Source organism: Mesocricetus auratus, unplaced genomic scaffold (assembly GCF_017639785.1).
Source record: "Mesocricetus auratus isolate SY011 unplaced genomic scaffold, BCM_Maur_2.0 Super-Scaffold_100676, whole genome shotgun sequence".
NCBI lineage: Eukaryota > Metazoa > Chordata > Mammalia > Rodentia > Cricetidae > Mesocricetus > Mesocricetus auratus.
The window spans coordinates 103,742,756-103,765,213 of record NW_024429266.1 but is presented as its reverse complement, the minus strand read 5'-3'; the positions used below and the strand labels follow the sequence as shown (position 1 = coordinate 103,765,213).

The 22,458-nt window shown below is 59.9% G+C and overlaps 3 protein-coding genes and 1 long non-coding RNA gene across 9 annotated transcripts; 2 read left to right on the top strand and 2 right to left on the bottom strand.

The window, feature by feature from the left end:
• The first annotated feature begins 3,161 nt into the window (after positions 1-3,161).
• Positions 3,162-7,879, top strand: Hmg20b (high mobility group 20B). The gene is made up of 10 exons (XM_005083258.4): positions 3,162-3,249; positions 3,485-3,540; positions 4,239-4,347; positions 4,580-4,783; positions 5,162-5,282; positions 5,447-5,493; positions 6,470-6,542; positions 6,763-6,978; positions 7,226-7,358; positions 7,443-7,879. The coding sequence occupies exons 1-10, from the start codon at positions 3,178-3,180 to the stop codon at positions 7,453-7,455; spliced, it is 1,044 nt and encodes a 347-aa protein (XP_005083315.2). The 5' UTR covers positions 3,162-3,177; the 3' UTR covers positions 7,456-7,879.
• Positions 5,713-6,767, bottom strand: LOC121136872. Its single transcript, XR_005874046.1, has 2 exons — positions 6,195-6,767; positions 5,713-5,982 (listed from the first exon to the last, which is right to left on the bottom strand). It is a non-coding gene; the product is annotated as an uncharacterized LOC121136872 (long non-coding RNA).
• A 2,168-nt stretch (positions 7,880-10,047) lies between the features above and the next one.
• Positions 10,048-16,320, top strand: Gipc3 (GIPC PDZ domain containing family member 3). Of its 5 annotated transcripts, none has more exons than XM_013122887.3 (6): positions 10,048-10,423; positions 11,465-11,650; positions 11,763-11,943; positions 12,463-12,572; positions 13,658-13,752; positions 13,925-16,320. In XM_013122887.3, the coding sequence occupies exons 1-6, from the start codon at positions 10,223-10,225 to the stop codon at positions 16,152-16,154; spliced, it is 3,003 nt and encodes a 1,000-aa protein (XP_012978341.1). In that variant the 5' UTR covers positions 10,048-10,222; the 3' UTR covers positions 16,155-16,320. The 5 variants fall into 5 exon arrangements, with proteins under 5 accessions (XP_012978341.1, XP_021090474.1, XP_005083316.2 ...); XM_021234815.2 differs by having other exon boundaries at positions 13,658-13,739; positions 13,928-14,210; XM_005083259.4 differs by having other exon boundaries at positions 13,658-13,739; positions 13,925-14,210.
• Positions 16,321-16,437: 117 nt separating this feature from the next.
• On the bottom strand, positions 16,438-22,458 carry Tbxa2r (thromboxane A2 receptor). Of its 2 annotated transcripts, none has more exons than XM_013122916.3 (4): positions 21,788-22,458; positions 18,808-18,886; positions 17,880-18,724; positions 16,438-17,097 (listed from the first exon to the last, which is right to left on the bottom strand). In XM_013122916.3, the coding sequence occupies exons 3-4, from the start codon at positions 18,648-18,650 to the stop codon at positions 16,849-16,851; spliced, it is 1,020 nt and encodes a 339-aa protein (XP_012978370.1). In that variant the 5' UTR covers positions 18,651-18,724; positions 18,808-18,886; positions 21,788-22,458; the 3' UTR covers positions 16,438-16,848. The 2 variants fall into 2 exon arrangements, with proteins under 2 accessions (XP_012978370.1, XP_021090476.1); XM_021234817.2 differs by lacking the exon at positions 21,788-22,458 and adding an exon at positions 19,743-21,331.

The following is a 22,458-nucleotide window of genomic DNA, read 5'->3' as shown; positions in this document are numbered from 1 at the left end:
AAGTGAAACCCTATCTAAAAAAGGGTTTAAAGTTTAAAAGCAACCAAAAAGAGAGGTTTGATATGGCTCAGAATCCCCCAGCATGGGGGGGGGCGGGGCCAGGGTGCAGCCCTGCCTAGAATCCTCAGTGGCTTGTGGATAGAAAGCCTGCCTAATCTCAGCAAGGTCCTGGGTTCCATCACCCCCCACAAAAAAAAAAGAAAATGTAGAATAGACATGCAGACACATTTGCTACATGAGCATCAAGGGAGCATGATGGCACATTCTGTGAGTTGCACACGACCTCTGTTTGAAAAGACATCCGCTTCAGGGACAACTTCCCACACCCACAGCTGGTGTCTGAGCTTCACGTGCGACTTAGAAACACCATAGACTCACTCCTGAGTCTGGGTTATCTTTGTTTTTATTATTATTATGCTTGAGAGGTTCTCACTATTGTCACAGAGACTCCGCCTCCCTCCAGAGTGCTGGGGTTGAAGACAGGAACAACCTGGGGAAACCAAGCTCACACCAGCTCTGAAGGCAGGGTGATGGCCAGGCTGGCTCCTCCCTTCCTGACACAGAGCCCAAGTGATCCCTGGCAGGGGAAGCCTGCTCTGCCCTGTGCTCCGACCTCATAGCCACCTGCCGGTGTCTCCAAGAGATGCTGTGGCAGGAAGCCCAAATACGATCAAGCCCAACCTTACCTTAGGGACGACAATCTGCTTCCCCTTCCTGGGCAGGGGTGGGGGTGGGGACGACAGTGACGACTCAGAATTCTCCAACCTGTGAGTTTGGGGGAGTCACTGGCACCTGCCATTGAGGCAGAAGTATAAACAACATGCCTGTATCTGTGCAAGTCTGTGTGGTCTCAAAGAAACATGCCATGAGCATTGTGATTGGTCTAATGTCACACCATGACAGGGTTTGTGGTTCAGTTTACTGCAGTACGGGAGGAGGGCGCTCAAGACCCAGGGCATGATGGAAACATCGTAACCACACCCCAGCTCATCACAGGGGTGGGGAGTGGTGGGGGGTGTTCTGGACAGACCCCAACCCTCAGTGTGGATACCAGGTGTCAAACTGGCAGAGCAGTACAAGATTTACGCCTTTCTTTTCTTTTTTCCCAAAGACAGGGTTTCTCTGAGTAGCTCTGGCTGTCCTGGAACTCGCTCTGTAGACCAGGCTGGCCTCGAACTCACAGAGATCCTCCTGCCTCTGCCTCCCGAGTGCTGGGATTAAAGGTGTGTGCCACCAACGCCCGGCCTGTCTTTTTATTTTTTTAAGATTGATTTATTGGGCTGGAGAGATGGCTTAGAGGTTAAGAGCACTGACTGCTCTTCCAGGGGTCCTGAGTTCAATTCTCAGCAAGCACATGGTGGCTCACAACCATCTCTAATGGGATCTATTGTTCTCTTCTGGCTTGCAGGCATACATGCAGACAGAACATTGTATACATAATAAATAAATAAATCTTAAAAAAATTTTGACTTATTATTTTGTGTTTGAGTATTTTTCCCGTGTGTTTGTCTGTGTACCTCATGTCCAGGAAGGTCAAAAGAAAGACACCCTGGGACTGGAGTTACAGATGGCGTTTTAGCAGACAAGTGGTGCTGGGAATCGAACCCTGGTCCCACTCTGAGCCAACTCTCCAATCCTCTTCAGTTTGCCTTTGGCTGTGGAAGTTACAGAAGACTAGGGTGAAAATCACATCTGGCAACCGAGGTGTATAACGTCCTCTGTCTTTTCTAATAAAATAACGGAGATCAAATTCAAATTCGTTGGTTCCTCCTCCGGAAGCCCCTTTGCCCGCCAAGTCCTCTCAACAGGCCACCACTGTCCTGCAAAACTGGTGTTTCTGCAAATGCTCCCAATGCAGTCTCCGTCCCAGACCCAGGTGTCCGTTGAGTAGCCTTCCAGCCTGCTAGTCCTGCTGTGGTTCAATGTACCCCTGCTGAGAGCGTAAAATCAGTGACCTAAGGGCAGGGAACACAGATCATCACCCAGTCTCCTTTGTTTTATCATATGGGGCGGGGCTGCACTTGTCACAGGATAGATACCGTGGAGCTCAGAGGACAACTTGAGAGAGTTGGTTCTTTCCCGCTCTCTTTTTAAATGTTTTTTTTTTTTCAAAACAGGGTTTCTCTGTAGCTTTGGAGGCTGTCCTGGAACTCACTCGGTAGACCAGGCTTGGTCTCGAACTCACAGAGATCCGCCTGCCTCTGCCTCCCGAGTGCTGGGATTAAAGGCGTGCGCCACCAACGCCCGGCTGGCGTGCGCTTTTTTAAGAATAATTTATTTTGGGCTAGAGAGATGGCTCCGAGGTTAAAAGCACTGGACTGGCCTTCCAGAGGTCCCGAGTTCAATTCCCAGCAACCACATGGTGGCTCACAACCATCTATAATGAGATCTGGTACCTTCTTCTGGTGTGCAGGCAAATATGCAGACAAAACACTATATATGTAATAAAAATAAGTAAATAAGTTTAAAAACAAAAGAATAACTTATTTTATGTGCATTGGTGTTTTGTCTGCGCGTATGTCTGGTGAGGTTATCAGAACCCCTGAAACTGGAGTTACAGACAGTTGTGAGTTGCCGTATGGTTGCTGGGAATTGAACTCAGGTCCTCTGGAAGAGCAGTCAGTGCTTTTAACCTCCGAGCCATCTCTCCCCCTTATTATTTTATTTATTTATCTGCCCCCTCTCCCGTTCCCACTTTGCACCTTGAGTTCCAAACTCACGTTGTCCACTAGGTGGCCAGCTCCTTCAAGTACTGTGCCGTCGCACCAGCCTCTTTTTTTTCAATGTGGTAAGAAAAAGTGCACTGTGCCCTACTGCAGAGCAGAGGGCTGCCTCTTTGGGACTTAACTCCTTCCTCGGAAACCTACTAGGAACGTCTCCTCTGTCGAGGGCTCTGGTCCTCATCTCCACATCCGAGCTCCCTCGTCAGCATGGGGACCACTGGCCCTTTAAGAAGCTCCGCCCCACAGCTGGTAGTCAATCGCCTCCGATTGGTCCCGAGCGCGTCCGAGCGCAGCCGAACTTGACGCACCCGCCCGCAACCTGCCGGACGCGCCTCCCACGCGGCTCCGCAGCTTTTTAGCCAATCGCCGCCGGGCGCGCCGAGTTAATCTGCATGACCTCGCCCCTCGTGGAGTCCTTGGCCAATTGGAGCGCGTGTTCTGCCCTTGTTAGCATATGGGCGGGGCGGCCGCGCGCGCTTGGTTGGAGCGTCGGCGCATCCCAGGTCCCGGGAAAGTTTTTTCGGAGGTGAAAAGAGCCGGGAAGTCGGGGCCTGCGCGGGGCGGGGGCTGCGGGGCGCGGGGCGCGGCCTCCGGACTCGATCTCGCAACAAAGGATCTCGGGGCAGCTCGCCCGAAGACCTCCCCGCCTCGGGGTCCGCCTCGGGGTCCGCCTCCCCCACCCGGGCGTCCTGGGCACCGGCCTGGGGCTCCCATCGGGGTGGCGGGCAGGACCCCCTGACCTCTGCCGGCCTCCGTTCCAGGTCCCGCCCAGAAAGGCCATGTCCCACGGCCCCCGGCAGCCAGGCGGGGCCACCGCGTGAGTGCGCCTCCCTCCCCCAGCCTGTCCCCTCCCTGGGCGCCCATGGACGTGCCCTGTCCCCACCCTTGGGTATCCATAGACAAGCGGTGTTCACCCTGGGTACCCCGGGCTGCACCCCCCAGGCCCGTGAACACACCCCATCCCCATCCCGGTGGGTACTCCTAGACCTGGACGTGCCCTGTCCCCACTCCCATGTGACTCTAGAAATGTCCTGTCCCCAACTCAGGGCACCCCAGACACGGCGCTCCTGGCCATGCGCTGTCCCCACCATCCCATTCCTTTGGGCACGCTCTCTGTTACCCTGGGCATCTTGTTGCGGGAACCCCTGGTGCGGTCCTGTCCCTGCCCCTGTTCCCACCCTGGGACCTCTGGCCATGCGCTGTCACTATTTGGAGATTCCTGGCTCTAGGATCTGTCTGTACTGCCCCCAGAATTGCTAGGGCACCCTGTGGTCTCCTCCCTCGTCCTGCTCCCAGACTCCAGGACGGCCCCACCGCACCCGGCTCCCAGCCTGAAATCCTCGGACTGTTCCCACGGTGGTCTGCCGTGACCTTGGGTCCCACTCCTCCCTTTTTCCGGGCTCGCTCGCGTGTGCTCCCACACACGTCTGTGATCCATCTTCAGCCACAGGATGGAGATGAGGCTTGCGGGAATGCTTCTGGCACAGAATGACCCTGGTTTCCCATGTCCCCAAGGCCTGCAGGAGGCAAGACCCCGGGCCAGCACGGGGCCTTCGTAGTGACTGTCAAGCAGGAGCGCAGCGAGGGTCCCCGTGTGGGAGAGAAGGGGTCCCAGGAGGAGGAGGTGAGTCACACCCCTGACAGGTCCAACCGTGAAGGATATTCCCGCCGGGGGCGACAGGTCCTGTCCTATCTGTCAGTGGCTTCAGCGCCACCCCCGGCAGGCTCAGCCTTGGCCCAGGACCCCTTCTTTTGACTCTCCAGAGTTCTGACCCTTGACCTGCCGCCCCGTCCCCGAGCTAGACCCCGCCCACACGGCCCAGGGCCCCTCCCAAGGACACAGCCCCCTCTTGTAGCCTGTGAAGAAGAGAGGCTGGCCCAAAGGCAAGAAGAGGAAGAAGGTTCTCCCCAACGGGCCCAAGGCCCCGGTCACCGGCTATGTCCGCTTTCTGAACGAGCGGCGGGAGCAGATTCGCACTCGCCACCCGGACCTGCCCTTTCCGGAGATCACCAAGATGCTGGGCGCCGAGTGGAGCAAGCTGCAGCCGGCAGAGAAGCAGGTGGGGACGGGGGAGATGGGGGAGGCGGACAGGAGGGTCCCAGGGCTCCTGGCCAGCTAGCCAGCTCCTGCGTGAGCGACCCTGCCCCAGAGCAAGGTGGAGAGCGATGGCGGGCAAGGGTTTGCGTGTGCACAGACACGCACCCATTCGCACCGCACAGATACTAAAGAAAGGTAGCACAAGCCACAGCAGCCAGAGAGCAGAAACGGCGAAGGAGAAAATGCCAGACGTCAGCTAGGCCCCCGGAAGGGATGTTGTCGAAGAGTTGGAGGGAGGGAAGGGAGGCGGGGCTACGGATGGCTCCGTGGGGGGCGGGGCGGGCCCTGGCTTTCTGCCTTTGTCCGGATGGCCCTAGCTTGCGGGTGCTGCCCCTCCCAGCGGTACCTGGACGAGGCAGAGAAGGAGAAGCAGCAGTACTTGAAGGAGCTGTGGGCATACCAGCAGTCGGAGGCCTATAAGGTGTGCGCGGAGAAGATCCAAGACAGCAAAATGAAAAAGGGTGCGTAGGCGTGGCACCCCAGACCCCGTAGGGTGCGTAGGCCGTGGCACCCCAGACCCACCCGACGGGTTGGGGGCATCAGGACAGAGTCACAGTCTTGACCCTGGCCTGGGAGGTTGGGAGACTCCCGGCACCCTGGCTGACCCGCCCTCCTCCCTCTCCAGAGGACTCCGGCTCTGGGCTCATGAACACGCTCCTGAACGGGCACAAGGTAAGGGTCCCTCTGGCCAGAAGCCCCCGGGGAGAAGACGGGTGTTTCAAGCTAGTGGGGGCCGTGTTCAGAGGAGGGAGTGACCATGGCCGCTTCTACCCAAGACGGACCCCGTCGTCAGAGGAAGGCCACTGTGGGGACACAGCAACCCTGGGGTGGGATGTGGCTTAGTGGTGAGATTGTGACCCGGCATGCAGAGGACCAACACCCAGACACACAGTCAGTTGAAGGTTTCTTTCACTTGAGAGAGAGCCTCATGTAGCCCAGGCTAGCTTCTGTGTGGCTGAGGATGGCCTTGAATTCCCAATCTGTCTGCCTCGATTTTTCCGGTTGGGGGGTGACAGGCGTGGCGGTGCATCCCAGAGCTTTGTGCTGGGCCAGTGCTCCATACTGGGCCCCAGCCTTGCTGCGGCTGACTGTTGCTGAGGTGCGCATGGTGGCTCACTCGGGAGCCTATGGTAGGAGGATCATGGCAGGTTTGACACCAGCCTGAATCAGAGCAAGACCCTGTGTCAAAGCAGGAGCCCAGCGGTGTTAGCGCACGCCTTTAACCCCGGAACTCGTGAGGCAGAGGCAGGCTATCTCTGTGAGTTCCGGGACAGCCAGGGCTACACAGAGAAACCTTGTCTCAAGAAACAAAAACTAACAAGAGAACCATAAACATGACAGGAAAAAAAAGCCAACCACGAGAATAAACCTACCATAGAGCACCTGCGTGGTATGTGGAGCCCTGGCTTCAGCCCTGAGAGGCTGGGCGGCTCTGCAGAAGCCTGGTGCTACGCCCCCAGCACCCGCATGGCCGATCACCGTCAGCTCCGGGTGTCTTCTGCCCTTGTCTGGCCACTGTGGGTACTGCACGCATATGGCAGACACACACAGAAATAAATAAAAGCAGTCTGCACTGCCAAGGAGGCCCAGGAGACCCTCCCAGGTTCCAGAGAAGCGGGTCCCCTCTAAACTCATTGCTATGTCCCAGGGTGTGGACTGTGATGGCTTCTCCACCTTCGATGTCCCCATCTTCACTGAAGAGTTTTTGGACCAAAACAAAGGTGAGATTTTGGCAGGTGCTGGTGCCTTGGCTGGAGGAGGTGGAGATGGATCAGGGCTGGAGCGGAGATGAGGGGGATGGGGTCAGAGGTGAGACCAGGGATGCCAGGGAATGGGGCCAGGGGTGGGGGATGGCGTCAGGAATGGAGTGGGTATGGCGCGCCCTCCGGGACAGCGCGGTGGTCCCCGGGACAGCCCTGGGCTCTGACTCCCGTCCCGTAGCACGTGAGGCGGAGTTGCGGCGTCTGCGGAAGATGAACGTGGCCTTCGAGGAGCAGAACGCGGTGCTGCAGCGCCACACGCAGAGTATGAGCTGCGCGCGCGAGCGTCTGGAGCAGGAGCTAGCGCTGGAGGAGCGGCGCATGCTAGCGCTGCAGCAGCAGCTGCAGGCAGTGAGGCAGGCGCTCACCTCCAGCTTCGCCTCGCTGCCGGTGCCGGGTGCGCGACCCCGCCCACAGCCCAGGCCCCGCCCACAGAGCCAGGCTCTGCACATCTATTTCCCTGGCCCCGCCCAGCACTCGCTCCACCCACGCATGCAGGGCCGCCCATCTGCCCCGATGCCCCGCCCACAGGGCCCGCCTTCTCTGCGCGTTCGGGCCCGCCCCTTCCTCTCCCAGCGCAGGCCTCGCCCCGCCTGCAGCGCCAGCTCCCTGGTCCCGCCCCTCGCTGACCCTGTGACCCGCAGGCACCGGAGAGACGCCCACTCTCGGGACGCTGGACTTTTACATGGCGCGGCTGCACGGAGCCATCGAGCGCGACCCCGCGCAGCATGAGAGGCTGATTGCGCGTGTCAAGGAGATCCTGGCGCGGGTGGCCAGGTGCGGGCGTGGGCGGGGCGGGGCGGGGTGTTGGAGTGCGGGCGCTCTGCCTCACTGTCGCCTTCACCCCCTTCTGTCTCACAGCGAGCACCTGTGACAAACAGGCCTCTGGAACGCGAGGCGACCCTTCCCACCCACCCAGCCAGGAAGAAGCTGGTCCCGATGGGGCCACTCCCGGTGCTGCACCTTGGGGTCTCCAGACGCTACCCCTCCCGTGAAATGTCATCCTCATCCCTTTAGCTTCGAACCCTAGGCTCCCAGGTTGCAGAACCTACCTCCCTTGCAGGAAGGGTCACACAGCAGTGGGAGGGGACGGGAGCCACAGCCACTCGACTTGGACACACCCCACTCCTGGTGCAGAGCGTCACCTCGGGGGCTCTCTGCGGGACCACGACCCACTGCACAGGCGCTGGCCGACGTGGCCCATCCAGGGGGGCTGCAGTACACCCCTCCAGCGCCTTCCGTCACTCAGTCCGGACTTTTGAATAAGTGTCAAATAAAGCAAGTGGGGTTTGCACTCAGGTTAATTGTGCGGCTTCGAGAGAGTGGGCTCCGCCCAGTCACCGTGGGTGTTCAGCTGTGGTGGTCCCACCTGGCCTCCTACCTCAGGCAGAGGGTGTCAGATCCTCCCCACTCTGGTATCGGGTGGGGAAACTGAGGCAGAATGGGGCTGAGGTCTCCTGAGTGTCTTGGGGGGGGCTGGCCACTCAGTTCATCCAGCCCAGTCCACTTCCTCAGGAATTTTACTGCTTTGGCCTTTAGAAAACTGCACTTGACAGGGCCCTCCAGCTGTCAGCTCTATCTCCCGGACTGCAGCCTCCTGCACCCGCCGTCCATGCCCATTTCCTGTCACAGAGGTTACACTGCCTGGCTTGCTCACTGAGCACGGTAACACCGTCGGGTACTGCAGGGCATGCCCTCTTCATGGTTGAGTAATACTCCAGTGTCCCTGGACTGTCCCTGAGCCCCAGCTTGGTGAGTCACCGGTGAGGCCAGCCTGTGTCTGCTTCCTGCTAGACCATCCGTTTGGATGGCAGATGACTTTGTCTCAGATAGCTCTAGCTCATATGTGAAGTTCCCTGCCAGGGAACTGTTTAATTAATTAATGAGATAGTGAGGATATCTCTTAGAACTTGCACAATTTGACACACATATTTGGTGCTGAGGAATTGTATCCCTCCACCCCTGTGTCCCAGCCCTCACCCCAGAACCTCCAGGCATGACCTTATTAGGAATTAGGGTGCTGGCTGGTGTAATTAACTCTGATGAGGTCATGTCGGGGCGGTGGGCACTGTGCCAAAGAGAGAGTCCTTTCGAGAAAGGGACCGTTGACACAGACCTAGGACTCCACTGCTTGATGATGGTGACAGAGGCTGAGACTGAACAACAGGCCAAGGACACACACGGAGGCCTCCCAGAGCGTGGGAGGAGGGGACACTGATGCCAGACCTCCTTTTACCAGGAGAACCCTGGTGGTGGTGGCGCAGCCTTTAATCCCAGCACTCGGGAGGCAGAGGCAGGCAGAACTGTGAGTTTGAGGCCCGCCTGGGCTACAGATCAAGTTCCAGGACAGTCTCCAAAACAATACAGAGAAACCCTGTCTCGAAAAAAACCAAAACAACAACAACAAAAAAAACAAAGAACAAAAGAACAGTCAGGTGCGGTGGAAGATGGAGGCAGGAGGACCAGGGCCAGGCTCTCTCTGCTGTGTATCAAGTTTGAAGTCAGCCTGGGCTACATGGGACCTGCCTTGAACACAAGGGTGGCTGGGTGTGGTGAGCTCCCCCTTAGTCCCAGCTCTTGGGAGGCAGAGGCGGGAGGATCCCTGTGAGCTCTAGGTCAGCCTGGGCTACATAGTTGAGACCTGTAACAAAAGAAGAAAGTGGGGTGGTGACTGGGGTCAGTAGAAAGCCTGGCAGCATTCAGGAGGCTGCGGCAAGGGGATCAGGAGTTCAAGGCCAGCCTGGTTACAGAGTGAAGTCCAGGACAGCCAGGGCTACTCAGAGAAGTTCTGTCTCAAAAAACAGACAGACAGAAGAACTGGGGGAGAATTAATTCATTTTGGGTTTTGTTTTGTGACAAGGTCTCATGTAGACCAGGCTAGCCTGGTACCTTAATCTCCTGATCCTCCTGCCTCCACCTCCCTTGTGGTGGTGTCGCCATACCTAGACCCCCCCCTCTCACACACACACACACACACACACACTCTCACACACACTCTCACACACACACACACCTTTCAAACACCTCCTTTTGGCACTGTGGGGACCCAGGCATCTCCTCACCTGGCTCAGGTCTATTCCACCATATACCTGGGTCTCCATCCCAGCACTTGGGGAGGCTGAGGCAGGAGGATTAGGAGGCGTTCCGGGTCATCCTTGACTACATAGTGAGTTCCATGCCAGCCTGGGCTACAGTGAGACTCTTTCGCAAAAAGGAAACTTATTAGGGGAGAGATTGGAGGTACCGGGCAGCAGGAGGTCCTTGGGATAAACAGGTGAGCAAAACTCACTGGAAGCCCCGGGGACTGAGCCCCAGAGGCGGTCTCAGCTTGTGCGCGGGCCCTGGGGCAGGGGGAGGAGGGAGACTCCTGGCTGAGCAGAGGGAGGGAGGAAGGGGCAGGGTGCCGGGGCTGCAGGGGTGGCGGTGGGCTGTGCGCGCAAGGGGTAGGGCGGGGCGGGGCTCCCGGGACGCCAGGACGGCGCACAGCACCCGGAGCCCGGGGGGCCTCCCCCTGTTGTTCCCGGGTCCCCGGGGAGCTGCGCGGCTGGTCCCGGCGGTTTCACCTTCCCCCAGGCAGATCGGGTTCCCGGATCTGCTTACGCCCCCCTCCGCTGTCGCTGGCCAGGGGCGGGAGGCGCTGGATGCGGCGGACCCTGCGCGCCATGGACAGCGCTGCGCCCCGCGAGCCCGGGGCCACTGAGACCCCCGCCCGCGCGCGCCCGCGCCTGGTGTTCCGCACGCAGCTGGCGCACGGCAGCCCCACGGGCAGGATCGAGGGCTTCACCAACGTCCGCGAGCTCTACGCCAAGATCGCCGAGGCCTTCGGGATAGCGCCCACAGAGGTGAGGGCGGACTCCGGGACCCGTCTGCACGCCCCGCGAAAAATCGTACCAGACCTTAGGGGTGGGGTCTCTAGGGGTGGGGTCTCCACATCCGCCGAGGACCCGACCCAGGCTTCAGGAAGCCGGTGTAGCTGATGGGTTGGAATCAGCGCACTGGGTAGCGTGCTTGCGGCTCAGTGGGTAATGCTCAAAAAGCCAAGTTACCCCCCACACACACACGTAAACCAGGTGTCGGGTGCAAGGCCTGTCATCCCAGGTGGAGGCAGGGGTGGGAATTCAAAGGTCTGTCATCCTCAGCGACATGGTGACTGCGGTCAGCCTGGGATATGTGAGACCTGTCAAAACACCACTTTCAGTTTCTTGAATGTAATTCTTGTATTACATTTCTCTTTGTTGTTTCTCTAATTCTTTTTTTTTTAATTGTGTTTACGAGACAGGATCTCACCATGTAGCCCTGGCTGTCCTGGAACTCGCTCTGTAGACCAGGCTGGCCTTGAACTCACAGAGACCCACCTGCCTCTGCCTCCCAGTGCTGGGATGAGAGGCTGCGCCTCCTCTCAGCATATTTTAATTTTGTCATGTGTGGGGCAGCGCCTGTCTTCCACCGCGTAGGTCTGGGAGAGCAAGCAGGCTGTAAGTCTGGCAGCCATCTTTCCCGCTCCCGTTCCTTTGTTTAATTGAGATAAGATCTCACTTTGTAGCCCAGGCTGGCCTGGAACTCGCTCTGTGACCCAAACTGGCTTCTAGTTTGCAGCCACCCCCTTGCCCCAGCTTCTCAGCTTCTGAGGTTACGTTGGTAAACCATGATGCTCAGACTCTTATTTTGGGGAATCTGAGACTCTCGGTTGTCCTCCTGCCTCAGAAGGCACCAAGCCCACAGTCAGGCCTGCCCCCCTGGTCACCGGGGGCCACTGCTGTCCCACGAGGGGCACAGGTGCCTCTGGCCTCTAGGAGGCGTCCACAGTGCCCGTCTACCACAGAAAGGTATGCACAGGTTGGTCCGTGCATGACTGATTCTGGGTCCCCGTCTTGTTGGGACAGATCCTATTCTGCACCCTCAATAGTCACAAAGTGGACATGCAGAAGTTGCTTGGGGGACAGATCGGGCTGGAAGACTTCATCTTCGCGCATGTGCGCGGAGAGACCAAAGAAGTGGAGGTCACCAAAACAGAGGATGCCCTAGGGCTGACCATCACCGACAACGGGGCCGGCTACGCCTTCATCAAGGTGCCTGTGGGTGTGTGTGGTGCCCTGGGGACCGGTGGCCCGCCCGGGACCAAGGGCACTCGGGACCCCAGGAAGACCCCTGGCGGCCCCACAAGTGACCAATTCCCCACAGAGAATCAAGGAAGGCAGCATCATCAACAGGATTGAGGCGGTGTGTGTGGGGGACAGCATCGAGGCCATCAATGACCACTCGATCGTGGGCTGCCGGCACTACGAGGTGGCCAGGATGCTTCGGGAGCTGCCCAAGTCTCAGCCCTTCACCCTGCGCCTGGTGCAGCCCCGGAGAGCCTTTGGTGAGGACAGCTGCGCCCCGGCCGCTGAGAGGCAGGAAAGGGTTTTCTGAAACTTAGTCCCATAGCCCAGGCCACCCTCAAACTCAATGTGTAGCCAAGGATGACCTAGAACTCCTCATCCTGGCCCGGTTCGCGATGACTCCTGCCCAGTGTGCCAGAGGGCGGTTTCCACCGGAAGTTCTCTGACTGGAGACTGAGCACGGTCCCAGGCTCTTGAGGGCTCTGAGCAGTGGCTTTGGCCAACACTCACTCCTTGTCAGGAGCTCCTCAAGAGGGGACAGCCACAAGTGTCCCCAGACACTACTCAGGGTCTCCCAGGGGGAGAATAACACACTGGGTTATTCCAGGCAGGGCTCCACCCTGACCACGCCCCCAGCACCAAAGTCTTTCAACAGCCTCCAGGAGACTGAGGCTCGCAAATCCTGAGTTCGAGGTCGGCCTGTTTGCCAAAAGGAGAGCAATCATGAAAAAGAGTCCACACGAAACGGAACCCATCTGTCCCCGCTCTGTGCCCTCCAGACATGATTGGCCAGAGGAGCAGGAGCAAGTGTTCCGTGGAAGGCAAAGTGAGCAGCGGGAGGGAGACGCTGCGGCTGCGGTCTGGGGGCGGCGCCACCGTGGAGGAAGCGGTGAGTGACTTCAGGCTCCACGAGGAGGAGTCCCAAACCTGGAGCTGTGCTACTGATGGTGGAGCCACAGTTACAGTCTTGCAGAGCTTGGCGTGGGACAGTGGTCCAGGACTCGGCACTCGGGAGGGTGTGACAGGAGGATCGTCATAGTTCAAGGCCAGCATGAGCTTCACACTAGAACCCTGTGTCCCAAAGATAAGGACCCTGTTCTCAGAGCCCCGTTTCCCAGCTCATGCAACGGGTACCGGGTTCCAGGGGTGCCACCTGTTGCTGACCAGAGAGGCAGGAGGGACCAGTGTGACCCCAACTCATTAGTTCTTTTCTTTTCTTTCTTTTTTTTTTTTTGTACTTGTGTGAGGGCAAAGATTAGTGTATGTGTATTCCTTTCTCCCCACCTTTAAGTTTTTTTGGTTTTTAGAGACAGGGTTTCTATGTATAGTCAGGCTGACCAGGCTGGCCTCGAACTCACAGAGATCCTCCTGCCTCTGCCTCCTGAATGCTGGGATTAAAGGCCATGCCATCACCTTCATTTAAATTGCATTATTACTTTATTATATTTTGCCTATGAAGCGCGCGCGCGCGTGTGTGTGTGTGTGTGTGTGTGTGTACATGCGTGTGGAGGTAATACTTGGTTCTCCCTCTACCTTTATGAGGGTTCTAGGAGTTGTAATTCTGTGAATTAACTGTATTAGATAATGGGTGTCCTTGCCTGAGATTTTTTCACGCGTGTCAAGTGTGTTTCATTTCACTCCCTCACTTCCTCATCGCCTCTCCCCCTCCCTCCCAGACCTCCTCCACCCCTCACCTCTTTTTAATGACCTATGATTTGCTTCAGGGTCCTCAGAACAGCAGCTACACCACTGAAGGAAGGATTGCCTAATAGTTAGCTGTCAATCACTCCTGGGGGCGGGCCGCCAGGCCCCTTCCCGTTAGCGGTCTATTCATCCCCTAGCCACCCCTAACCTGTCAATCCTTAGGGTCAGTTCGTGTCCTTGGTCCTTGCCCCAAGCAACCACAAAAAGTTTATCAATCCTGGGGGCAGGACCTCCCGCCTGCCACTCACCCGGCCGCCCTCCTGCCCGCAGCCCAGCGACGTGGAGGCCGAGGCTGCACGCAGGGTGGACGACCTGCTGGAGAGCTACATGGGCATCCGGGACCCCGAGCTGGGTAAGCCGCGCGGGTAAGCGCGGGGTCCCCGGCGCGGGCGGTCCTGTCCGTGCGTCTGTGTGCCCTTCACTGTCTAATCCACCCCTCTGCCTGCCCACCGCGTCCCTCTGTTGTCTGTCCACCCCGTCCCTCTGTCCCTCTGTTGTCTGTCCACCCCATCCCTCTGTTGTCTGTCCGATGCGCAGCAGCCGCAGTGGTGGAGACTGCGCGGAGCTCGGCTGGAACCCAAGCCTTCGCGCGCGGCCTGGACGCTGTTCTGGGCGAGTTCGCCTTCCCGGACGAGTTCGTGGTGGAGGTGTGGGCGGCCATCGGAGAGGCCCGCGACGCCTGTGGCTAGCATGTGCGGGACTCCGCAGTCCCGCGCCCAGCCCCCAGCCGCGGCGCTGCTCCAGAACCCAGGACAGCCCACAGACCCGGCCTGGCTCTAGAACCTGGCCCAGTTCTGGAACCCAGGCTCACTCCAAGGCCCACCCTGGCTCTAAAACTGGACCCAGCTCTGCAACCCAGGTCAGGCCCGAGGCTCAACCCAGCTCTAGGACCCAGGTCAGTTCTGAGATCCAGCTGGAATCCCACCTGGGTTCTGGAACCCAGTGCAGGCCCGAGGCCCAGTCCAGCTCTAGAACAAAAACTGAGACCCTACCCAGCTCTAGAATGGAGCCCAGTTCTGTAACCCAGGGCAGCTGTGAGACCCAGCCCAGTTCTGTAACCCAGGCCCACCCTGAGACCCAGCCCAGTTCTGTAACCCAGGCCCACCCTGAGACCCAGCCCAGTTCTGTAACCCAGGGCAGATGTGAGACCCAGCCAGAATCCCAGCCAGGGTCTGGAACACAGGTCATCTCTGAGATCCAGCCAGGCTGTAGAACCCAGTCTAGTCCTGGGGCACAGCCTGGCTCTGGAGCTCAGGGCGGCCCTGGAGCACAGTCGTGTTCTAGAACTCACCCTGAATCTCAAGTCCAGTCTGGCCCTAGAACCCAAGCCGGCTCTGAAGGCAGGCCTACTTCTAGAGCCAAGGGCAGTCCTGAAGACTGTACCAGACCACAGACCAAACCCAGACCTAGAACCCAGGGCAGCCCTCAGATCAAATTCCATTCTGAGACCAAGCCTGTGTCGAGAACACAAACAGGCTCTGAGGATGAGCTGTGTTCTAGAACTCAGACCCACTCAGATAGGAAACCCAGCTCTAGAGCCCAGCCAGCCCCTGATGCTGGAGCCCAGATCCCGGCTGCCCCTCAGCCACACTCCAGAACCCAGACAAAAGTTAAGACCCAGCTGGGCTCAGAGCAGGATCCCATTTCTGAATCCCAGCCAGGTTCTGAGACTCAGCCCAGCTATGAAACAGTCACCACCCCCATGACCCAGCCCTCTGGAGACATTAGGAGCAGCTCTGGAGGACCAGCTAGCTCGGGACTCCAGGCAAGGTCCACCAAGTCACTGGCTGAGAGACCCCAAGCCAGCTCCACTGGCCAGCAATCTCCCAGACCTCTGCCCCGAGCAGGCAGCCAGAGCCACACTGCCATGGGGTCCAGACTCAGACCCCAGCCCTGCTCCCTGGCCCTGCCCCCCAGTGCCTCCCAGTGTCCTGCACCCCAGGCTGGCTCCAGGGATGAATCTGATTCTGAGGCCCAGCCAGGGGATGGAAGGCAGTCTGCTGTGACAGCCAGGTCCCCCTCCCAAATACCCTCCACCTCAGAAGCCAGGTGCAGCAGCTCCAGGATGTCGCTGGCTGTCCAGCCCTCCTCATCCAGAAGGCATGCGGGTTCCAGGGCACAGTCCGACTCGGGGACCCAGACAGACTTCCACGCCTGGCCCAGCTCCAGAGCCCATGCAGGTTGGGCCAGCCACAGAGGGTCCCAGCCATGGCCACTGGCCAAGGAGCCCAGCTCCAGATTCGGCCCAGGCTCCCGTCAGCAGAACACAGGACTCAGCTCTGGAGCCCACTGGGCCTCCAGAACCCAGTTCGTACCTCAGGTCCCAGCACACGCTGCAGCACAAGCTGGCATTGCAGAGGCCCTAAGTGCTACAACCCAGCCAGGCCCCGGCCGCAGCAGTTCTGGAAGCCAGCCCAGCTGGGGAGTCTGTCTCCTCAGCTCTAGAGATGAAGGCTGCCCACAGACCCTGGGCCTCCAGCCTAAAACACAGCCTGTTCCCCTGGCCCGACCTCAGTCTCCAAGTCCACCAACCCCAAGAGCCTCCACCCCTGCTCCAAGCAAGGTTGCTGGGCCTCGGCCTCAAGATGGAAGCCAGGCCACAGCCTGCCCCAGGCCTCTTCCCCCAGCTGCCCCCCTGGGCCTCACCATTCCCCAGAAACCAGCCCTTTCTCCCAAGCCCCAGCTGGGATCCCAGGAGTCCACGGCCCCACCATGTGTCACGCCCCGCCCTTCCCCTGGTCCTGGTCCTCTCCCGCACCAGGGGTAGCTGGGCTAGGGCTATCTTCTGGGCTCTGATGACCTCATCCAGCAGGAGGACAAGATGGTGGACTGAGGCCTGGGCTCCAGGAGCCTGGCTGAGAGTAAGAGGATCTGACCACAGAAGGAATGGGGGTGGGGGGTGCCCTGGGGGTCTCGGTGGTGAATAAAGAGCCTGGTGTCCCCACAGCCATGAGTCTCACTTTGAGTGGTTTGCATGGAACGGTGGGGGGTTGTGTGAACGGATCCACGGGTGCTAAGCTGAGTGCCTGCTGTATACCTCAGACACTCCATTACTGGGCCATTGAACCATTTATTGAGCAAGGGTGTTGCAGCCGTGGGGGAGGGGCTCAGTAAACACTGGAGAGGTTGGTGACTCCAGACCTGACTGTGGGTATGGATGCCAAGGCTGATGACCCTGGAGCCCAGAGGAACCTGAAGCCGGTGTCTCAAACCCTGGTGTCTCAGGCTCTGGGTCTCAGCTGGTTCCCACAGCTCCCCCATGTGACCCAAGCACCCTGCCTGGGCTGGGGGGACTCTGGAGAGTCAGGCAGGACATCCTTAGCATCGAGGAGGCATCTTAGAGCTCACCAGAGTCAGCCCCGTGTCAGGGGCTCCCCTCCTCTGCCAAGCACTGGGCACCTAGGATGGGGTGCAGGCCTGCCGCAGTCCCTGAGGACCTGGGGGTTGGGCGACGCTGTTCTTCAGGGACCACTGGGTGTGGCTTGGGCTGGGGGCTGGCGCAAGGACAGAGCCCGGAACCGCGAGCTGAGCTGCGGGTGCAGGCGCCGCAGCACCGACCGGCGGAAGAGGATGTAGACCCAGGGGTCCAAGATCTGGTTCCACGTGGCTACGCGCAGGTAAATGAGCAGCTGGTGCTCCGTAGCCCGCAACAGCTGCCCAGAGGGGCTCATGACCGGGGGCGCCCGCAGCACGGTTTGTGCAATGAAGACCTGCGGGAGGGAGGAGTTGGGCTGTGTGACCTTGGGGGAGTGGGGCTCAGGCTTTGGTTCGTGTCCTAGCTGGACTGAGGTGGAGAAAGTAAACTTGGGGACCAAGGCAGCAATTTACCCTGAGCCTTCTCCCTGTGTTCTCCCTTTTAATAATGTTTCAAGACAGGTTTTCTCTGTGTAGCCCTGGCTGTCCCAGAACTTGCTCTGTAGACCAGGCTGGCCTCACACTGTCACAGAAATCCACCTGCCTCTGCCTCCCAGTGCTGGGATTAAAGGCTGCGCCACCATGTGTTACTTCTAGACAGAGTCTGGCCAAGTTTCCTGGGCTGGCCTGAGACTTAGGTCGGAGTGCCTGGGTCCCACACCTGCTCTCCAGGCCCAGGACTGGGTCTGCTTCGTGCTGGGGAAGCCTGTATACAGTGGCACATAATAAATATTTGCTGAAGGAATAAGGGGGAAGATGGCCTGTGCCCATATTAAAGCGGCCCTCCTCCCGGCTGCGCTCCATCCTCCAGGGGAGCACTCTGTACAGAGGTCCTGGGGCGCTGGGGACGTGGCAGACATCGAGTAGCCTAGCCGCGCTATCTAGAACGTGTTCCCCAGCACCCCTAACAGGGGACCCCTATTAGCCCTCGAAAGTCCTACTCCAGGACGCCCAAACCCAGAAACGTTTCCCTGACGCCTGCAGACCTGGAAGCCCCAAGGGTGTGACCCCGGGACACAGTGGAGCGTGAGCGGGTGTCCGCCGGTGGCCGGGCCGGGGCTGCGGAGTGGGGACTCACCAGCAGGGGCATCCAGCACGCGGTGGCCACCACCATGATGCCTACCAGCTGTACCATCATCTCCACCTCGCAGTCCCGCGGGCGCTGGCGCGCGGCCTCGCGGTCGTGGTAGACGCGGCAGAGGGTGACGACGCTCACGGTGTTGAGCAGGAGGGACAGACCGACGGACGCGCCGCCCAGGAGCGCGAACAGCAGGCCGAAGGCCACGTCGCCGCGCCGCGGCCCGAGCGTCAGGAAGCACCAGGAGCCCGGGTACTGCACGGTGTAGCGGCCGAGCCCCAGCAGCGGCAGCAGCCCCAGCGCCAGGGCCGCCAGCCACAGCAGCGCCACGGTGGCCCAGGCGCGGCGCCACGTGGCCGCCGGGCGCCAGAAGGGCCGCGTGATGCCCACGTAGCGCTCCGAGGCCATGGCGGCGCCCAGGAGCAGGGGGCAGAGCCCGAAGAACACCATGGCCGCCCCCATGAAGTGGCAGAGGCGGCAGCGGGGGTCGGCCGCCTGCCACGCGAAGAGCGCCGCGTGCTGCGCCACCACGATGGCCCCGGTGACCAGCAGCCCCAGGAAGTCGGTGAGCACCAGGCCACACAGCAGGGTGAGGAAGGACGAGCGGGGCGACGGGGCCCGCGCCAGCGCGCTCAGGGCCAGCAGGTTGGACCCCAGGCCCAGTATGCAGAAGGACGCGGCGAACCACGGCGACGCGATCATACTCCTCTCCTGCAGTGTGATGTTCATGGGCCGCAAGCAGGGCCCGGGGGAGCTGCCGTTGGGCCACATGGCGCCCAAGCCTGGTGCTACGAGGGGGTCACCACCCCATTGGGCGCAGGTGGCCAGCTGGCTGCAGCTCTCGCCTGCGGAGACAGGTGGCTGGTGGCGAACTCCTACGCGGCCTTCAGAGCCCCAGAACAAATACCCTCTCCTTGATCTAGCCTACCGTCTGATGTCTTCTGACCCGTGAAGTGGTCCAGAGCAGCCTGGAAATCTAAATCCTCCCGACTCAGCCTCCTGAGTAGCTGGAATGACAGAGGGGCAGCCCCGGGTTTGAGTTCTAGTGTGGCCTCAGTTTCCCTATCTGTCACCCCTCCATCGTTCTGGCCTGCTCACTGGAATGGCCCTCGCCGCTCCTCCCCTTCCCCTGCATCACTTTTATAATAAGAAACGAACCCAAAAGTTCGTGTTCCATTTTGGGAACAAGAAAAAAAAAGAAAAAGAAAAGAAAACCAGGGACACATCCCTGGGGATGGCTGCAGCCGGGAGGAGCAGGGGCGGCGGGGCCACCCCACAGAACTGAGGTTGCACGTGGTGTCTAGAGGTGAGGCTGCTCAACCACCGGGGAGCCTGAGGCAGGAGGACTGCTGTGAGTTTAAACTGCACAGAGAGGTAAACAAAAAAAGACCAGAGACCAGAGACAGGTAGGCATTTGCCTAATGTCACACAGTATTCTTGTGTAACCCAGGCTGGCAAGCAGCTCATGGGGATCCTCCTGCCTCACTCACATTTCTGGTGTGAACCATGTTTGGCCTCTGTTTCTTTTACACATTATTTGTTTACTCGTGCTGGTGTGCAAGGCACACTACAGCCCAGGGTGTGGCGGTCAGATCGAGTCTCACGGGAGTCAGCGCTCGCCTTTCGCCAAGCAGGTCTTGGGGATCAAACTCAAGGTCACTGAGATCCACCGAACGGCAACTCCAGCCCTTGGTGCGAACCCTCCCTCTCTCTCTCCCTCTCTCCCTCTCCCCCTCCCTCCCCGTCCCTCCCCCTCCCTCCCTGCCTCCCCCTTCCCCTCCCTCCCCCTCCCCCTCCCTCTTCCCCTCCTTCCCCCTCCCTCTCCCCCTCCCCACCCCGCCCCCACTGAGCTTTGGGTTTAACCTTTGGCCGTTCAGGGTTCAGGATGCACCCCTGCTCTTGTCCCCTCAGCTCAGCTTCCCGTCCTGTAAAGTCAGCTGATGCGGACAACAATGATCTATTCTGTCCATTCCTGGCACACAGTAGGTTTACGCAGCTCAGAAGGCTCCAGGCCACTACAAGCAGCTTTCCTGCCTCACTCCCACCTCAGCCTGGGGCCACCAACTGTTGGCACCATCCAGAGGAGAAACTGAGCCTCAGAGGGATGGGGCGGTCTTGAGGCGCCCCCTTGATGACGTCACCCTGCTCAGAGGCGCTGTGCACATGTTTGAGTTTCTGTGCTAGGTTCCTGGGACCCCAGCACGCCCCCCAGGCGGATTTGCAATGGGGGTACGCCCCCTTCCCCTTGGCCCAGCCTCAACACTGGGTCCCTCACAGCCGCTGTGGCCCTTTGCCCAGCTGGGGTCCTGCACCAGGGCTGCATGGCGGTTTCCAGTCTCCCTCCTCCCTCACCGCCTCCCCTGGGGTTCAGGTGATAATGGCAGGCTCAAGTTGCCCAGGCCAGACCAGAGGCAGGGCCTGGCAGTCCACAGTAGCCAGCAGCCAGGGCTGTGTGGTCCCAGGGAGACCTGTGCCTTGTCTACAGCCTCAGGGCAGGGAGCTCTGGGCCTGGGAGGTCCAGGGATTGAAAGTGTTTTTGTCTGTCTGTCATCTCTGACCAAGACTCTGGCTGCATAGACGGGGCTACACTGAAACTCGTCCATGAGATCCGTGCCTCCAGCCCCTGCTGGGACACCAGGCACAGCCATACCTGGGTTAGCATTCTAGAATTCTCCAGGCTCCCACCCTGACCCCAGAAGGCTTGAGGAGCTTAGAACCCTCCAGCCCCGAGTCCTGGGGTTAGGGCAGCTCTGCCTTCCTGAGCCATGTCCCTGCTTTGGGGGGGCAGCAGTGTTCTGTCTGCAGTGGGGGCCCCGTCCTTGTCACATGTGCACTCTGGGGCGCTGCTCCCCTGGTCCTTGGGGCCCGCAGCATTGGTGGCTGCATTCCAGCTTCCAGGAATGTGGGGCTGGGCTCTGAGCAGCAGGCCCCTCCTCCTCCTCTCAGCTCATCTGGAAAGCCTCCCTGCCAGGCCTCAGGGCAGCCTGGGCCCTCAGGCCTCCACCCCCACCAGCACCCTACACAGCCTCAGTTTCCCTCCCTTACAATGAGTTTGCATCCCCTAGTGCTTTCTGCTGACACCTGCCTGTCAGAGTGCTGGCCCCAGCTGTGCCCAGAGGCGACTCTGACCGCTGTCCACACCCCAGGCCCCTGGTGTGGACCCCCCACGGCCCCACAGCCCCTCAGGGCTCACCACCTGCTGCTCCTTCCCTTCTGCGGGGCCACTTCCTGTCTGTGCCACAGTCCCAGGATGCAGGTGTCATCTTTACTGATGTGCAGCCAGGCAGAGGCTCTGCCTGGGCCTCAGTTTCCTGGTGTGTTCAATGGACACCTCTCTTGGGGTAGGACGTGTGCCGTGGAGGTGAGGCCTGAGCTCTGAGCTGAGCCTATGCACGTACACGCACACACACACTCACACACACACCACACACACACACAGGCACACACACGCACACACACGCACGCACGTACACACAGGCACATGCACACATGTATACACACACATACACATAGACATACATGAATACATGTACACACATATACACACAACACACATGCCCACACACTCGCACACACATGTACACACACACACATACACACACACACATCAAGTCACATGCCCACAGCCCCCAGTCCCATCTCTGCCTGAGCATTTGGACCGGCCTGGCCCAGACACAGGAATACCCATGTGCAACCAAGGGAACTACACTTGTCCAGGCTAGACCACCGGAATAAAGGCCACACCCTGGAATTCTTTTCCGGGAACTTGGAGACCTGGTCACTGTCACCATTGGGGGGATGGATGTGGCCACAGCAGGGTGGTCGAGGAGTCTGGGCCCCCCAGGCACCATGCAGAGCACGGGCCACCTGAGGAGTCAGTGTGACATCTCACGGGGGGGGAGACTCACCCGAGGGTCAGAACGGGGTGTCGCTTGGTGTCCCAGGAGCCGAGCACACAGCACTGCTGGGCTTTCCCAGGCCAGGCCGAGAGAGCAGGGCGCCAAGACCCCTGGGGAGACCGAGGCCCCAGCAGCCGCCCTGGGGCTGTGGGTAGCGCTGGGGACCCCCAGGGGCACGGGGCTGGGGGATGTGACAGTGAGGCTGCCTCCCGCCCCGCCCTGTCTCCATCTGTCTTTCTGCCTGTCGGTCTCTCGCCAGCCCCGCCCCCTGCGCTGGCCTCGCCCCTTAGCCGGGTGCCTGGCTGGGGTGGGAACCCGGCGGGGCACAGGGGTGACACAGACATCGGTTGCTGACAGGCCGGCGACCCGGAGGCCAGGCCCACGTGGGAAGAGATGCGCGGCCAGATGGGGCTGGTCCTGGCACGGCAGCCACGGACGAGGTGTCCAGGCCGCACCGCGGGGGCCACAGGGCTGGGGTGGGCGGGGAGGGAGGCCAGGCCTGGGGACCCCTCCCCGAGCCCTGCTGCAGGAACCCCGGGCTGGGGCAGGGAAGACCTGTGAGCTGTGGCCCGGGAGGCGGCCTCGGTTCGCACACTCCAACAGGATGGGTCCTTGAGGGGAGCAGGATGCCCGGCCTGGCCGTGACCCCAACCCGCCCAGTTCCAGTCTGTCCAGGGTCA

What these genes read in the sequence shown, in the direction of transcription:
- Hmg20b (XM_005083258.4), top strand. Translation starts at nt 3,178, where the DNA reads ATGGGCGGGGCGGCCGCGCGCGCTTGGTTGGAGCGTCGGCGCATCCCA. An exon ending in CAGCCAGGCGGGGCCACCGC is followed by an intron (nt 3,541 to 4,238) that starts GTGAGTGCGCCT and finishes CATGTCCCCAAG; the next exon opens with GCCTGCAGGAGGCAAGACCC. An exon ending in AGACAGCAAAATGAAAAAGG is followed by an intron (nt 5,283 to 5,446) that starts GTGCGTAGGCGT and finishes CTCCCTCTCCAG; the next exon opens with AGGACTCCGGCTCTGGGCTC.
- Gipc3 (XM_013122887.3), top strand. Translation starts at nt 10,223, where the DNA reads ATGCGGCGGACCCTGCGCGCCATGGACAGCGCTGCGCCCCGCGAGCCC. An exon ending in TCGGGATAGCGCCCACAGAG is followed by an intron (nt 10,424 to 11,464) that starts GTGAGGGCGGAC and finishes TTGTTGGGACAG; the next exon opens with ATCCTATTCTGCACCCTCAA. An exon ending in GCGCCACCGTGGAGGAAGCG is followed by an intron (nt 12,573 to 13,657) that starts GTGAGTGACTTC and finishes TCCTGCCCGCAG; the next exon opens with CCCAGCGACGTGGAGGCCGA.
- Tbxa2r (XM_013122916.3), bottom strand. Translation starts at nt 18,650, where the DNA reads ATGTGGCCCAACGGCAGCTCCCCCGGGCCCTGCTTGCGGCCCATGAAC. An exon ending in CGTGCTGGATGCCCCTGCTG is followed by an intron (nt 17,098 to 17,879) that starts GTGAGTCCCCAC and finishes TCCCTCCCGCAG; the next exon opens with GTCTTCATTGCACAAACCGT.